The 16,483-nt window shown below is 48.2% G+C and overlaps 1 protein-coding gene across 1 annotated transcript in view; it reads left to right on the top strand.

Moving 5' to 3' along the window:
* Positions 1–16,483, top strand: part of LOC137426965 (uncharacterized) — a 302,476-nt gene that overhangs the window by 64,035 nt on the left and 221,958 nt on the right. Inside the window, exon 2 of the mRNA XM_068116035.2 lies at positions 9,051–9,178. Within this exon, the coding sequence (XP_067972136.2) occupies positions 9,051–9,178 (128 nt within the window). The remainder of the gene's footprint in view (positions 1–9,050; positions 9,179–16,483) is intronic.

Below are 16,483 nucleotides of genomic sequence, written 5' to 3'. Positions count from 1 at the left end.
GCCAGCTCAGTCAAGACAAGGGGACTAATCCCTCCCTTGGTAAGGGAAGAAGGGCGGCAGCAGATCCGCAACAATTGGTGTCAGGAGTGGGATTTGGAACCTGGGATGAAATTTTTTAGACCAAATTTTGGACACCAATTGTACGTATTGGCCACAACAATTGGTGTCAGGAGTTGGGATAGGACCCAAAGTGCGCTTAACGCACTCAAAATTACGAGCCACCAAAATTTAATTATTAACATCCAAATTAAATTTGTGCCATGGCTAGCCAAAGCGGTCGAATGCCGGTGGGGGTAGAAGAGGAGGTAGATAACGTAGAATCAATAACCCAGGACCCACAGGAAGAATTGGGGGAAGAGGAGGACATTAATGAGGGGCCGGCAGTCGTGGTAGAAAATGGTGGCACCTCGCACATGGCGGCGAGAGCCGAGCCCACGGCGCCAGGGGACTGGGGTCTTTTTATGATTCAACTCGCGGCAAGCTTCGAGAAAGTGAATGATAACATCAATAAAATGGATGGCCAAATGAAAGAAATGGGGGACAAATCCACCCGGGAAATAAAAGGGTTGTAAACCAAAGTGGGTGGCCAATTGGAAGAAATGGGGGGCCAATTGAAGGAAATGGGGGACAAATCCACCCGGGACATAAAACAGGTGGGTGATCAATTGGAAGAGGTGAAAAACGGGCTGGAAAGCAAAATGGACACCCGAAAGAACTAATTGAAAAAAATGAGAGTGGCGTCAAAAAAGGAAACGAAAGAGATGGGGAAGGACATAAGGCGCATGTTGAGCAAAGAGGTCGCAAAGGGACGCGACGAGGTAACGCGGTGCGAGGAACACATGGGGAGCGAGCTTGGGCAGAGCGCAGCCAAGTTGACTGAGGGGATAGAAATCGCGACTCGGGGTGTGGAAAAGCCGACGGCCGTCGAATTGGAAGACGAAATTTTATTGACGCCGGCGGTCGTCGAGGAAATAGAAAAAATAAATGAAATGATTATAATTGAAATTGGGGCCGAAGAGACCGCAGAGTTAGAAATTGAATCGCCAGAAAAAGTGTTGGAATGTACGCAAAGTCCGTGTTCGCATTGTGATGCCGTGCTTCCTAATAAAAATGAAGGTTTGCAGGTGCGGTTGGCAGAGAAGAGAATCCCAAAGGTGAGCAGGAGTGTGTATGGCGCGAAAGTGTTTGGCGCGAAAACATTTTTGGGGCACTTGTGGGATCGTGACGAAACCCCGGGCGCTCGTGGAGGGTCCGTGGTGCGATGTACGAGAGTGAATGGCGCGCGTGTGCGAATGGCACCGGAGTGCGAGTGTGTAACAGGAGAGTGTGTTACAGAGTGCGAGGGAGAATGCACAACGGAGTGTATGTGGGAAGAGTGTGAAACCGAGTGTGAAACGGAGTGTGACACAGAGTGTGCGATGGCCGAGAGTGAGGGAGAATGCACACCGGAGCGTGTTGAAGAGAGTGTGCAGGAGTGCACACCAGAGCGTGTGATTGGGTGTGTACCGGGAGAGTGCACACCCATAGTTGTTACCGAGTGTTTAACGGAGTGTGCGAGTGGTATGAGAGCGCCAGGATGTGTGCGAGGGTGTGTGATAATGGAGTGTGCGAACGGCGTGCGTGCACCTGGGTGGTGTGCACCCGAGTGTGTAGGAGAAGAGAATGCACGAGAGCGTGCGGTAACAGAATGCATGGAGTTTATGGGAGGCGCTGGAGCGCCTCGATGTGCAAGTGAGGAACGGGTCGCGTGTGTTGAGAGCGCGGCCCGGGCATCGACGCAGGCCGGGGGAGCGTTGAGGGCGACGGATAGCTGACGCGAGCCCTCGGTGCGTGGTGTGCTTTGTGCGCAGCGGGGATCGGCGGGGATCGTTGCCGCAGCGGCGTGCATGATTCGTGCCGGGCCCCGCCCTGTATGGTCGGTGCCGCGCCTTGGCGGGAAAGGCGATCGGCACGGTTCGAGGGGGGGGGGGGAGAGAGGCGCCCCCTGGCAGGTGCGGTGCTCCGATCGTGGATGGCTGGGCCATCGTGCAGGGGACCGAAAGGCTCCACGCAGAGATGGCGCCTGGAGCCTTGGCCCAAGCATGCCTCCTCCCCTGAATCGGAAATGCCGGACGGAACCAACCTACAGGAGACCAACCACCCGCATGCATTGCTCGGCTTTTCAAAGCCGAGCTGTGATGACGAAAATGTATTTCCGCACCGAGAGGCTCAAGTGGAGTGGACTAATAGAAATAGTGTTGGAGAATGGTACCCGGCGCGGAGGAGTGGTGGTTTCGCCATTTCTCGCACGATTGGGGCACATGAGCACTAGATTATGGGGTGGCAGTGTAAACTAGCCGAGGGCGGGCTAGGATATTGTTAGGGATTTAGTAAATGACAGTAGATGACAAGATTTAAGTAGAGACATTGGTACAGGTAGAGGGGACGTAGAGAGATTAGTTGGATGATAATGACGAGGGAGTGCTTAGTGTAAGTGAAGACGGGAAAGCACGAGTATTAGGGGGAAAAGCAGCTAGTTAGATGATGCTGTGTGTGTGTAGTAGTGTGGAGAAATTGTGTGTGTGGATGAGCTTGAGGAAATGAGGAATTGAATGGGAATCACTGTGTGGATGAGATTGAGCAAAGGAGGCACTGGTCGGGGATAACCAGAGGTGGTGTATGAGTGGTGTATTGAGGACGAATGGATGTGTGTTGAGTGAATTGACTTGCACGGTGTGCAAGTGGGAAAAAGGTATGAGAGCACAAGAGGTGTGCAAGAGAACTTGGTGTGTGTGAGAATATTTGATGTGGAATGCTTGGTGTGAGATAAAAGGTGTGGAATGCATGGTGCGAAGGAGTGAATGGGGGGGAGATGGACCCCTTCACGGATACCCGGGGAGGGTAGTTAAAAGTCAGGTCGAGGGCTTAGGTAAATTGTTGGATATTGACACCTGTGGTGCAGGTAGTGGCGAAGAAGTGCTTGGATGGGTGCATGAGTCAGTGAATGGCTGGGCGTGTGGGCTTTGTTGGTGCATATGGTTATTGGGGCACTCTGCCACTGGTAGTCTGTTGGCCAGGTGAGGCCGTAGGTAGGCTCCGGGAGCCAGTTAGAGTTATGAGTAGTGTTCAGTGGGGCCCGAGGATCCTAGGAAAGGACCCGGGTAGCCCAATGCCAGAGAGGGCATCAGGGGGTGAGAGAGCCAGGAGGGGCCTTCCCCAATTTAGGTAGTCGCAAGGAGCAAGGTAAGCTCGGGTGGCGACTTCAGTGGTGGAGGTGCACAGGTAGGTAGACCTGCTAGTGGAGCCACACGACCCAGCCCCGAAATTGTGCAAAGGCACAGATTTAAAAATTGGGGAGTGAGACCCAAATTTGGAAGAGCACCACAGGGTGGGTCAATAGGAATTGGTTTTTAGAACCACATCGTTTAAAGATGCCGATTGGCAGGGCATGACCCCGGGTAGTTTAAATGAGTTAATGTCAGTAGAGTAGTTAAGATTTGAGGAATTCCTTTCGCAACATCCACATTCATTCACCAAGGTGACAAAGCTCCGCACCAGCACCAAGTGACCGATTTGAGTGGGTGAGACGCATCTTTTTTTTTATTGTATACTGAATCGAGGCTCGTGAAAGAGCTAACATTTACTTCACAAACAAATCAACCAGACAAACAAAATATATAAAAAGTGGGAGCGGAAAACAAGATGGGGAGAGAAGGGGAAGCACACAAACACAACATTTGAGAGCAGGGAGATGTGTGGAAGGGAGAGGGCTTGGGGGGAGGAGGCGTGGGAAGGGGGGGGGGGAGGGAGAAGTATAAAACACAAGGACACCAAGGACTTCCAGGACAGAAGTTGGTATTTCAAAAAAGTGGAATTGGGTTGAAATTAGCGGGGGTAGAAAAGCTCAAGGTTTTGGATGGGGGAAGATAAGAGATGGTGGTGAACAGCTGTTTTAAAGACCTGGAGGGTGGACTGGGATTGAAGAGAGTGAGGGAGTTTGTTCCAGAGGCGGGAGAAAAGAGGAATGAAGGAGTGAAGGTGAGCAGAGAGTCTTGATTTTGGCAGTTTGACCATAAGAGGGTTGCAGGCAGATCTTGTGCGACCTGTAGGAATATTTGCGGGACAGAGCCCAGAGAGAGCTGGGGGGGCAAGGCCAGAGAGGAGTCGGTAGAAGACGGATAGACTACCAACCTGCCTGCGGTGAGTGAGTGAGAGGCCCTTGGAGTTAGCTTCATCGCGGGAGATTCCAATGATTCTGAATGCTTTGGTTTCAACAGCGTGAAGACGAGCTAGGTGTGAGGCAGGAGCACCAGCCCAGAGGGGAGAGCAGTATTCCATTGAGCTGCGGATGAAAGCCTTGTATGTGGTGAGGAGCTCAGGTGTGCCAAGGAAGGACTTCGCACGACGGAGGATGCCCAGTCGGCAACTGGCTTTGGAGGCCAGATTTGAAATGTGGTTTTCCCAGGAAAGATCATGGCAGATAGTGAGACCCAAAAGCTTGAGTGACAGAACTTATTGGAGAGGATTATTCAGAAAGTGGATGGGAGGGTTGTCCAGTCGGTCTTTTCGGAGAGACATCATAAGAGTGTGAGATTTGTCAGGATTGAAAGACATGTTCCCCTTGTTTGCCCAGTCTGTGATTTTGTCCAGGTCTGCAGAGAGTGAGGAGGCTGCAGACTGCCGATCTGAGGGATGAAGAATGGAGCGACAGAGAGTAGAGTCATCAGCAAAGAGATACAGAGGATTTTCAAGAGAGTCAGAGAGATCATTGATGAAGACCAGAAAAAGCACAGGGCCCAGAACACTGCCTTGTGGAACTCCAGCCTGAACAGGAAGAGGAGATGAGAGAAACCCATTCAGGGCCACACGTTGACTACGACTAGAGAGGGAGTCCGCCAGCCATGCGTGGAGATTTCCATGGATACCAAAAGAGGAGAGTTTGGTGAGCAGAGCGGGGTGCCAGACCGTATCGAAGGCACGTGATATGTCAAGGGAGACTGCTCTAATTTCCTGTTTGGCATTGAGGACCTCCATCCATTGTTGAGAAAGCAGAAGCAGCATGTCCAGAGTAGAGTGTCCAGGTCTGAAACCAAATTGATGATCAGAGATCAAGCCATTGGAGAAGAGGAAAGATTTCATATCTGAAGCAATGATGGATTCCATGACTTTGCTGATAATTGGGAGAAGGCTGATTGGTCTGTAGTTGCTGGGATCTGTTTTTGCACCTTTTTTGTGGTCGACATGATTAGACAATGTATTTATTCCATCTCTTCCTTCTTGCGAGGGATTGGGAAACGAATTTGGTTTACAGGGGGATATGGGAGACAAGACCTAGAGACGGAATTATAATTTGTAAATACAGGGAAGGGCAAGGGTAGTGCAAACTGACATGGGGGGTTACGAATGGTTAGGGACGAGCTTGCTCTGCTCGCTCTCCCGTGCCCCTCATGTTGCATTACCTTGTGTTTTGGTGTAACCTTGCGCCCTTTCCTTTGCTAACTGTGCTTTGTCTCTCCTCCCCACCCATGGACCCATTTTGGAGGAGGAGTTGTGCAGCAACCTCGAACGGTGTGGCTGCACTTTGCTACACCTGTGCAGCTGCACTTGTCTGCACCCGTGCAGATGAACGGTGCGGTACTGTACTGCCGTACTCCTTATTATAACTTTGCTGCATGTGCACAGACACTTTGCTGCACCACATTACACATGGACCACACGTTTTGTGGCCTTACACTTTGCTGAGCAGTCATTTGCTGCAAACTTACCCTTCATCTTCGGACCACTGGTTTTAAGTGGCATCAATGTCACGCAGTTGGACGACATAGGGTTGGCCCTGCTGACAAATAAAAACGAACATGGGTTCTTGTACATTTTATTCTGGTGTGCCAGGAAAGAAGAACTAAGTTTTTATTGCACACAGAAGATGAAGCAAGAAGACGCAAGATGCAGCAGCCCAGCAGCAAATGTTGAACTGTGCATCGAAATGTGTTTTGTGTATTGGTGCATTGCTGTGCTTTTTCTCCCCTCCAATCTTCTTTCCACAAAAAAAAAAAAAGAACAGGTCCTGGGTTATAGAACTGTAAATAATTAGGTTCTGTAATTGTAAATAAGATGCTACCCCCCGGCTTTATGTTTAGTTTGAGAATTAATTCCGCAATTCGGTTAGTTGTGGGTGCGAGTCTGTTAGTTAGTTACACAACGCAGTAGGTGGGACATATTTAGTGTTGTAAAACAGTCACATACACGGGTTAGAGTAAATGTTAGAGGGGAACCACATGTAAGTGTCACACATAATTAAAAGGTAGTCCCAAGTCTTGCTCAAAACCGGTCGTTCACACTTGTGTGGGTTCGACTCGGGGACGAGTCTGACGAGGGAGGGGGGCAGTGCTGCGGTTTTGAGATTGGCACATTGAAGTCATTAAAGGTTAAAGGTTTGCCCCCCATAGTTAGTCACACGAGCAACATATAGGCCCATTTGTAGTATAGTTATGTCTTAGTGTGTGTAAGAATAGGCCATTTCCCCTCTTAGTACCCGCGTTGTGTAAAGACAGGAGAATAGGCCCTACATTCATTTTGCTCCAACCTCCATTCTACCTCTATGGGCGCAATCCATCCCGCACCCCATTTGGCTGTCCACTAGTCGAGTAACACGAGGTAGGCCTCGAAAGGTGCAGGAGGGTTGAGCTCGGCGCGGCAGCTGTGGGGGGCGGTAAGAGCCACCAGCCAATCAGAACTCGAGCGGCATGGCGTGAGAGGGCGTGGTGAAGAGATTCTGGTGAGTTCCAGAAGGTTCGCGGAGCGGGTCTATATAAGCCCATAATATAAGCTATATAAGGTCTATATAAGCTATATATTTCCTCGCTTCAGGGCAGCGCTAGTACTTAGGTAACAGCGAATTTGGTCCCGAAACCCTATTTAGCGCTGTCCGGAAGGGACGTAATAGGTCTCGGGTCGCGCCAGGTCAGTCAAGAGAAGGGGACTAATCCCCCCCATGGTAAGGGAACAAGGCCGGCGGCTGATCCGCAACAATATAAATATAAATATATATAAATAAGTATAAATATAAATAAAATATAAATATAAATATATATAAATATAAATATAAATAAATATATATAAATATAAATATAAATATCAATATCAATATATATAAATATAAATATAAATATAAATAAATAAAAATATATATGTATTATATTGTTGCGGTTTTTAGAACCTTCACTTTGTAAAATAATAAGCCTTGTAAATAATTCCCTGTAAATATCCCCATCTTCTAAAAGTCAAAGGTCGCACCCTAGTTAGTCCATATTGCAACACGTAGGACACCATAGGAACCTTTCAGTTATTTCATTAGTATGTGTTTCAGGTAAGGCTCTGTTTCCAATAGTTTGACTCTGCATTGCATTAATCAAATAATCTAGGCCCCTTTTCAAATCCCATTCATTTTGCGGCTTAGCCTCCCTCCAAATTGTATTGCGCGCCTTTGCCAGCAGTGTTCGCTGCATTGAGCCTTCGCTGCCGCAGTGCTCGCTCCAAACGCCATTAACCATCCGGTCAGAGAGGAGAAAAAAGGGGAGGAGTTGTAGGGGCGAGGCGTGGCCCCAGCAACGTGTCACGAAGGGAGGAGCCGGTGAATCCTTGCAACCAATCAGGGCCGAGGCGTGTTCACCGGTAGGCGGATCTAAGCGCACGCGGTTTGATTTGGAAGGCATGTAATATAAGCGCTCGCGTGGGACTACTTACGAAGTTGAGTGGAGAGAGAGTCGGAGAGAGAGTGGAGAGAGAGTGAGAGAGCCGGTCTGCAGACAAGAAGTTGCGGGGGAGAGTCGGTCCGCTCGCGCCGACAATACCGTGACAATACCAACCGCGCTGCCTGCCGGGTTTCACCACGGAACCGGAGCGTGGACCGGAGTGGAGCATGGACCGGAGTGGAGCGTGGACCGGAGTGGAGCGTGGACCGGAGTGGAGTGTGGACCGGGGCCGGAGCCAATGCTGGCCCATCTGCTTGGACCTTCCTTCCTGCTATTCCCCTTTCATGTAAGTCTGTTTGTGTTGTCCTGGGCGTGTTAATTAAGAGTGTATAAGCTTGCCCTGTGTCCTTTTGCTCTTCTTCCTGTACATGCCCTTCTTTCGTTTCCTCTTTTATTAGTATAGTAATAAATCATATTTGTTCTTCCTACCTTTTGGTTTCCTCTCATTCGATCGCTTTCGTCTTTTCTCAATTGAGTATACGTGGCACGATTAGAACCGCTCAGAATCGGGTTAGTCTTTTTGCTAACGGCTCGAATCGTGGATTGCTAAACCGCTCGGCAATTTCCATCTTGTCCGCGGTCCGAGCAGAAGTTATCTCCCTGTTTCACGGCCAGGGGTAGCACTCAGGTATTTGGGACTTCATTGACCAATCACCCTGGCTGCTCCCAACCGGAAGGAGCATTATAACTTCTAGGGTTGGGGGAACGGCCAGCTTAAATGACAAGGGGATTAACACCCCCTTGGTAAGGGAAGCGCCGACCCCCGAATCCATAATAATATATATATATATATAAATAAAAATAAATAAATATATATATATATAATGTTTCTATGATGAGGATATGCTATTATAATCCGATGTTGCATTGGCGGATTGACTGATTGTTTCAGAACAACTGAGGTTGTGGACCCTTTTTTTGGAAAGGTTCCGAGTTTGAAGAGTCGAACCCACAAGGAAGAACGGCGCCGAGCCATGATTCAGTCTTAAAATCTGTCAGTCATTTACAAATACTTGTTGTCAGCAAATTTAGGATTATCGTTTTCATACGTAGAAGCCAATCATAACAAAGTTAAATATTGTGCATATACCCTGGGTTGATATCAAAATGGATTTTCTGATCTTTTATTCAGGTTCTTTCAGTGAATGTGCGATATGGAGTATGTGTCCGCACTATATCTTGCACGTCTTCTATTTCCTCACTCATTCACCACCATGGTCCTTCCTGTAACCCCGTACTACTCGCCATATTGGACAGTAGTTCCACGTAACCTTATGTGTGCTGCACTAGATGTTATAAGATTTCCTCTCATCCTTGCAGGACTCTGTCGGAGATTTTGCACTATCAGACGCATGGATCGGAGGATGAGGAGCTCAAAAGCCACTCGTTGCACAGCCTCCCCTTGTCTCGTGAAGAATCGATGTCACGATCTTACAAGAAGCACGTCGGTAAGCTGGACCAGCAGCACTTCCATTAGCCTCTATATTCTCATCCAGTAATCATTACGATAACCCCGATACCCAAGGGAAACGTAATTTGTTGAACTCTGGATATCAATGCATGCTGTAGATGGCTTTTGACGGGGATCTGAAGCAGTTAAGTTCATGGCATTTCATTTATGGAAAATATGTTGATCAATTCCTGCATGAATATTATTGCATACGACATGTGTTGAGGATAGTGCTGTATTTACTCACAAGCTGTCTGCTGCTCGGGCCTCGTATGATGGCACACCCTATCCTCAGAGGGTTAATCGGGACATCCCGCTATGATATTTTGCCAACACAACCTTGGACCATCTTGATGCCTCGGTGGGATCGCTATTCCATCACAGTGCTCGAGCGTAGAGTTAACGACATGACTTTATTAAAACTCTTCCTGGCCTGGAATCTCTTTGGCGGCTCCGAAGTGACCGGACCGGACGGTTTAAATATTTGAAGAATATCTACCAATAACTGTAATTGTCCTGTTCAAAAACCTTGCATGCCCAAAGGCCCAGAAGTGATTTTTTTTTAATGGCCTGGGTTTTTTGGGAGGGTTCTGGGTGAATCTGTTCTCAAATCACCCGGTGATGGCCGACGTCAGTCAAACAAAGCCATCGTTGGCGGGCCAGTCTTCACGAGGGCATCACATGCGCATGAATATTTCACAGCAAACTTGCTCGATGCTCAAAAACCTTGCATGCCCAAAGGCCCGGAAGTGATTCTTTTTTAATGGCCTGGGTTTTTTGGGAGGGTTCTGGGTGAATCTGTTCTCAAATCACCCGGTGATGGCCAACGTCAGTCAAACAAAGCCATCGTTGGCGGGCCAGTCTTCTCGAGGGCATCACACGCACATGAATATTTCACAGCAAACTTGCTCGATGCTCAAAAACCTTGCATGCCCAAAGGCCCGGAAGTGATTTTTTGAAAATGGCCTGGGTTTTTTGGGAGGGTTCTGGGTGAATCTGTTCTCAAATCACCCGGTGATGGCCGACGTCAGTCAAACAAAGCCATCGTTGGCGGGCCAGTCTTCTCGAGGGCATCACACGCACATGAATATTTCACAGCAAACTTGCTCGATGCTCAAAAACCTTGCATGCCCAAAGGCCCGGAAGTGATTTTTTGAAAATGGCCTGGGTTTTTTGGGAGGGTTCTGGGTGAATCTGTTCTCAAATCACCCGGTGATGGTCGACATCAGTCAAACAACGCCATCTTTGGTGGGCCAGTCTTCACGAGGGCATCACGAGCGTATGAATATTTCACGGCAAACTTGCTCGATGCTCAAAAACCTTGCATGCCCAAAGGCCCGGAAGTGATTTTTTGAACATGGCCTGGGTTTTTTGTGAGCCCTACATGCCTCCATCCAAGGCCCTGCAGACAAGCCAATCACGAAGAGCTTATCGGCAAACACGGTATTTGGAAGTGATTCGTAAATGCAGCCCCGCAAAACCACTTCTGGCTTGCTGAATGTGCATGGATCACGGAACACTCTTGCCTTGACTGATGTACAGCCAGAGTGGGCTCAGACGGTAGACAGTCAGTCTTGTGAAGCCATCCGTGGCAGAAGGGGTGTCAGAAGCACTGGGAATTCGCAAAACGATACGATGCATGGTCTGTCTACGTGATAACAAAGAAGGATTTCAACTGCATCTTCAACAACCGGCCGACGGCGAGCATCATGAAGGGGAGACTTTTTATTTATAATTCCGTTGATTTATTTTATAATTAGCAAACTGCACAAAACGTAGAAGGCATGGAGATGTAAAGGAATGAAATACTGCTGAGATAGTGATGACAAAGATGGCCATGCAATGAAACGTTACAAGATGGATATTGTGACCTTGCCCAGTGCGTCCATGTGATTTACACCGCCTTCTCGATATCTAACCGTTTTCACGAATCGTGCCCCGCACACGCCCTCAACCTGGGTGACTGTAGCCGTAGCAAAACCCCGATTCAGCAGAAACCTGCACCATTGGCAAATTTGATGAATAAGTGGATACGGATAAAATTTGAACGTTTTCACTACATCATCCTGGCATATCCTGCACAATAACGTGCTGCGGCGGCCAGCATATTGATAAGGTAATCAATTCCCTATGCCGTGTGCTTCGCCCAGCTAAGTGGTCCACCCTTATGAAGAGGATTTGAGATGAGAAGAGCCTGGGCCTACTCTCCACCGGAACTCGCTCATTCAATGGCTGCTTGTTGTAAGGCTGTGGCTATGCTATCAGAGGCTTGCACTTGCATTGTTGCATCGATCAGGCTCATTGATGGGACTCAAATTGATGGATTGCAACAGGAAAACTGTTATTGACATAGGAATAAGGTTCAAGCACTAAGGTGTGAAAAGGCCAATATTTATCGTCATCGCATCGAGTGTAAAATTTTATTAACAGCAGCATTCTTATTAACTGCGGAGAGGGAGGGGGTGAGGAATTTATTTAGTTATATAAAAAAGAAGGTGGACTATGGGCTCGATCAAGAACAAAATTAAGAAGTGGTGATAAAGAATGAGAAAAAGGAGGAAGGAGTAGGAAGAGAAGAGCAAGGAGGTTTGGAGTACATAAGAATAACAGAAAATATTGAGCATACAGTGCAGGGTGAGGGGCATAGATTCTGCTTAATTTGCGTACATAATAAATAGATAAACAGCAATTCTCACTTTCGGGTTATGATTCCATGATACTTGTTTTCATTATAAACTAGAAGCACCCGCTCTCTTCGGGAGCAGCCTGAATAGGGGAGGGAGGATAGTATAGTGGGGGAGGTGGAGCAAATTTATTTTGTGCCATGGCTAATAATCCCCCCCTGCAGGTGACTGTGGCAGGTGTGCAGGTGAGAATTATAACTCATCTTCCCTCACCTCCCCCCTAACAGATTTTTATTGTGCATATGACCAGAACCTGCATACTACCACATATGTGCAAACTTTTGTGGAGGTCGGAACAGTGCTGTTTTTTTCTATGATTTACAAATGCTCACGGATACACACACACAACCACAAACACAACCACAATTTTCAGACAAGATGGTAAGGGGAGGGCGGTGAGCTTTGCTGCCTCCCCATCGTCTGGGACAGACGGGACTGAAGACCGTTCTGAATATGACAACTTCAATGGGAGCGAAGACCGCGATGAGGGCACTTCGTAGGGACAGACTGTGCACGTTGCACCCGGTGTCGCCATGCTGGACAGGCGTTTGTGACGTGGCCGAGGCCTGCAGCTTGGTGGGCCCTGTCGACTCCCTCTGGCTGAGGACGAGGGACCGAGCTTTGGCGACTCCCTTTTGCCAACTTCCTCCCATCGAGGACGAATGGGACCAAGCTTCAGTGGGATCGAAGACCGTGCCAAATTCAACATCTTCGATGGGGGCAAAGACTGAGCCGAGAATGGCGGTTTTGATGAGGCCGTGGTGCCTGGTATCATGCCAATCGACATGCGTTTGGGACGCCACCTAGCCATCAGCTAGCTTGTTGTGCTTTATTAACACCCTGCCACAGAGCACGACTCCCTTTTGTCCACTCCCTCCAATGGTGCACTTTGTTGACTGCCTCCTGCCGAGGACGGATGGGACCGAGCTTCGGTGGTACTGCATGTGGAGATGGTGATCGGTGACAGCGACGCGCCATGTCCGGGTAAGTAGGGGTCTCCCTGGGTGGGATTGGGCAAACCCCCAAAGATCACACGGGAGATCACATGTAATGGTGCGACATCGATGCCACTAATGGGATGGAAGGGGAAACGGCTTGGTCCACGAGTCGTGGTTTCTTGCTGGGGTAGAGCTGGATGCTTGGAGACCAGGGAAGGCTCCGTTCAGTCGTGGGGCCCACGTCTGGAGATGATGACCAGTGGCATCACACGACACACACACACACACACACACACACACACACACACACACACACACACACACACACACACAAACACACACACACACACGGCGAGACCTGGGAGGGATCTGTTCCACCTTCTGAAACCTGCATATGGTGATAACAACCAACACACACAACATACACAAAAGATGGCGGTGACGAGGGAGGCAGCATAGCTTACCAGTCGTGCTGCCTCCCTCTTGCCTGGGATGGAGAAGACCAGGGGCTTTGTCAAATACATCAGTTTCAAAGACAATTAAGACTGACCTGAAAGCAGCAGCTGGTGATGGGACAAGATGTGCATGGCGTGGTCAGTGTCGCACCGTTTCATATGCACTTGGGCAGCCTGGCTCTGGATCTTGGTGGGACTTGTGGACCCTGTGCTGCCGGGTGGAGGGAGGGGTTCTGCGGGCTTTGGGGGACCTCCTCCTGTGGAGATCCATCTGTTGATGTAGGACAGTGAGGAGGGATCGAGAATTTGTATCATGTGCAGTGGATTCAGAGTGCATGGCGGCTTTGGTGGGGCGGAGGGCTGTGCGTGTGGCACCCAAAGTTGCGTGGGGATACTTTGAGACCTGGAAGATCTGTGTTCCATCTCCTGATTGCCCACCCACCTGTGGAGATAGCAGGCCAAAATAACTTACATGCACACACACACACACATACACACACACACACACACACACACACACACACACACACACACACACACACACACACAACACACAAAACACATACACATACACACACACACACACACACACACACAACACACACAACACACATACACACACATAATCAAACAGATTCAGAAAGCAATGGAGTTCTGGAATACCACGTTGATATTACAGCCCTCAGAAGGAACAATTGAAATACCCGATGTGAAGATACGCGTGGAATCTTCCAGGGAGACAGTCTTTCCCACCTTCTGTTTTGTCTGGCTCTGGACTTGCGAAGTAACCTCATCAATAAACAGGGACACTGATACACCCTAACAACCAATAGACGAACATCCAAAGAAATAGGAAAGGTGCCACATCTACGATACATGGATGATTTAAAGCTCTTCTCGACAAATGACAAAAAAATTGACAGAACAACTAAAACTAGTGAAACGGTTTTCCAAGGACATTCAAATGGAATTTGGACTAGACAAGTGCGCCAAGTGTACGTTTGTATAAGGCAAACCAACAAAAACAGACAACATCAAAATTGACTTTGAAACAACAATACAGCAGTTAGAAAACGAAGGATCATACAAATACCTCAGAGTAGAAGAGGGCCACCAAATATGTCACAAACAAATGCGCAAAACAATCACCAAAGAATACCTACGTAGGACGAAGCTGATCCTGAAAACATACCTCTCCCGAAGAAACAAAATCAAAGCCATAAACCAGCTCGCAGAACCAGTGTTCCAATATAGCTGCAGAATAATAAACTGGGCCCAATCAGAAATCAACAAGTTAGACATCAAAACAAGAAAACTCCTTACCATCCACAAAATGTTTTCTAAAAACCAGTGCATCCCGAGAATGTACCTGCCAACATGAGAGGGAGGAGGCAGCCTGATGGAACTCAACCAGGTGCACAGAGCAAAGAGTGTAGGACTAGCTGAGTATGTGAACTGCTCAATAGACTATCGGATCCAATTTGTAAACAAACATGAACACAACAAACTTAAAAGGTATCCCAAACTCACCTTGCAAATAATTTCCAAAAAGAGGTGTGAATACAAGATTCCGCACAGGAAAATGAAACGGCAACAAATACAGCCCCAACAATTGCAAAAAAGACAAAAGAAATACATAAAAATAAATATCAAGAAATATAAACCAACAACTGGGAGAATGACAAAAGAGCAAGAAAATAAATGTGTGTGTATGTTCCCAGACAAAAGAGTACACGTAAATTTAAACATCCCAGTCCCAGAAATCTCATGGAAACATGAACCAAGGGCAATCATGGAAAATGAGGACGTCTTGCTCATGTACGACCTGATGATTCCATCGAGCGTGAACGGATAAAACAAAGCATTGCGTCCGGACATTGTACTCAGGAACAACAAGGAAAATACGGCATTGTTGATTGAGATATCGTTTTTTTTTTGTTGTTTTTTTGTATACTGAATCGAGGCTCGTGAAAGAGCTAACATTTATTTCACAAACAAATCAACCAGACAAACAAAATATACAAAAAAGAGGGAGCGGAAGACAAGATGGGGAGAGAAGGGGAAGCACACAACCAAGTGTGGGAGGGAGAGGGCTTGGGGGCAGGAGGCATGGGAAGGGGAGGGGGGGGGGGAGAGGTATAAAACACAAGGGGACCGAAATTAGCGGGGGTAGAAAAGATCAAGGTTTTGGATGGGGGAGGATAAGAGATGGTGGTGAACAGCTGTTTTAAAGACCTGGAGGGTGGAGTGGGATTGTGGGATTGAAGAGAGTGAGGGAGTTTGTTCCAGAGGCAGGAGAAAAGAGGAATGAAGGAGTGAAGGTGAGCAGAAAGTCTTGATTTTGGCAGTTTAACCATAAGAGGGTTGCAGGCAGATCTTCTGCGACCTGTAGGAATATTTGGGGGACAGAGCCCAGAGAGGGCTGGGGGGGCAAGGCCAGAGAGGAGTCGGTAGAAGACGGAAAGACCACCAACCTGCCTGCGGTGAGTGAGTGAAAGGCCCTTGGAGTTAGCTTCATCGCGGGAGAATCCAATGATTCTGAACGCTTTGGTTTCAACAGCGTGAAGACGGGCTATGTGTGAGGCAGGAGCACCAGACCAGAGGGGAGAGCAGTATTCCATAGAGCTGCGGATGAAAGCCTTGTATGTGGTGAGGAGCTCAGGTGTGCCAAGGAAGGACTTCGCACGACGGAGGATGCCCAGTCGGCGACTGGCTTTGGAGGCCAGATTTGAAATGTGGTTTTCCCAGGAAAGATCATGGCAAATAGTGAGACCCAAAAGCTTGAGTGACAGAACTTCTTGGAGAGGATTATTCAGAAAGTGCATGGGAGGGTTTTCCAGTCGGTCTTTTCGGAGAGACATCGTAAGAGTGTGAGATTTATCAGGATTGAAAGACATGTTCCATTTGTTTGCCCAGTCTGTGATTTTGTCCAGGTCTGCAGAGAGTGAGGAGGCTGCAGACTGCCGAGCTGAGGGATGAGGAATGGAGCGACAGAGAGTAGAGTCATCAGCAAAGAGATAGAGAGGATTTTCAAGAGAGTCAGAGAGATCATTGATGAAGACCAGAAAAAGCACAGGGCCCAGAACACGACCTTGGAGAACTCCAGCCTGAACAGGAAGAGGAGATGAGAGAAACCCATTCAGGGCCACACGTTGACTACGACCAGAGAGGAAGTCCGCCAGCCATGCGTGGAGATTTCCATGGATACCAAAGGAGGAGAGTTTGG

The sequence above is a fragment of the Myxine glutinosa genome, chromosome 5 (assembly GCF_964187855.1).
Source record: "Myxine glutinosa chromosome 5, kmMyxGlut1.1, whole genome shotgun sequence".
NCBI classification, from domain to species: domain Eukaryota; kingdom Metazoa; phylum Chordata; class Myxini; order Myxiniformes; family Myxinidae; genus Myxine; species Myxine glutinosa.
The sequence above is the reverse complement of the archived record's forward strand: the minus strand, read 5'-3'. Positions and strand labels throughout refer to the sequence as shown.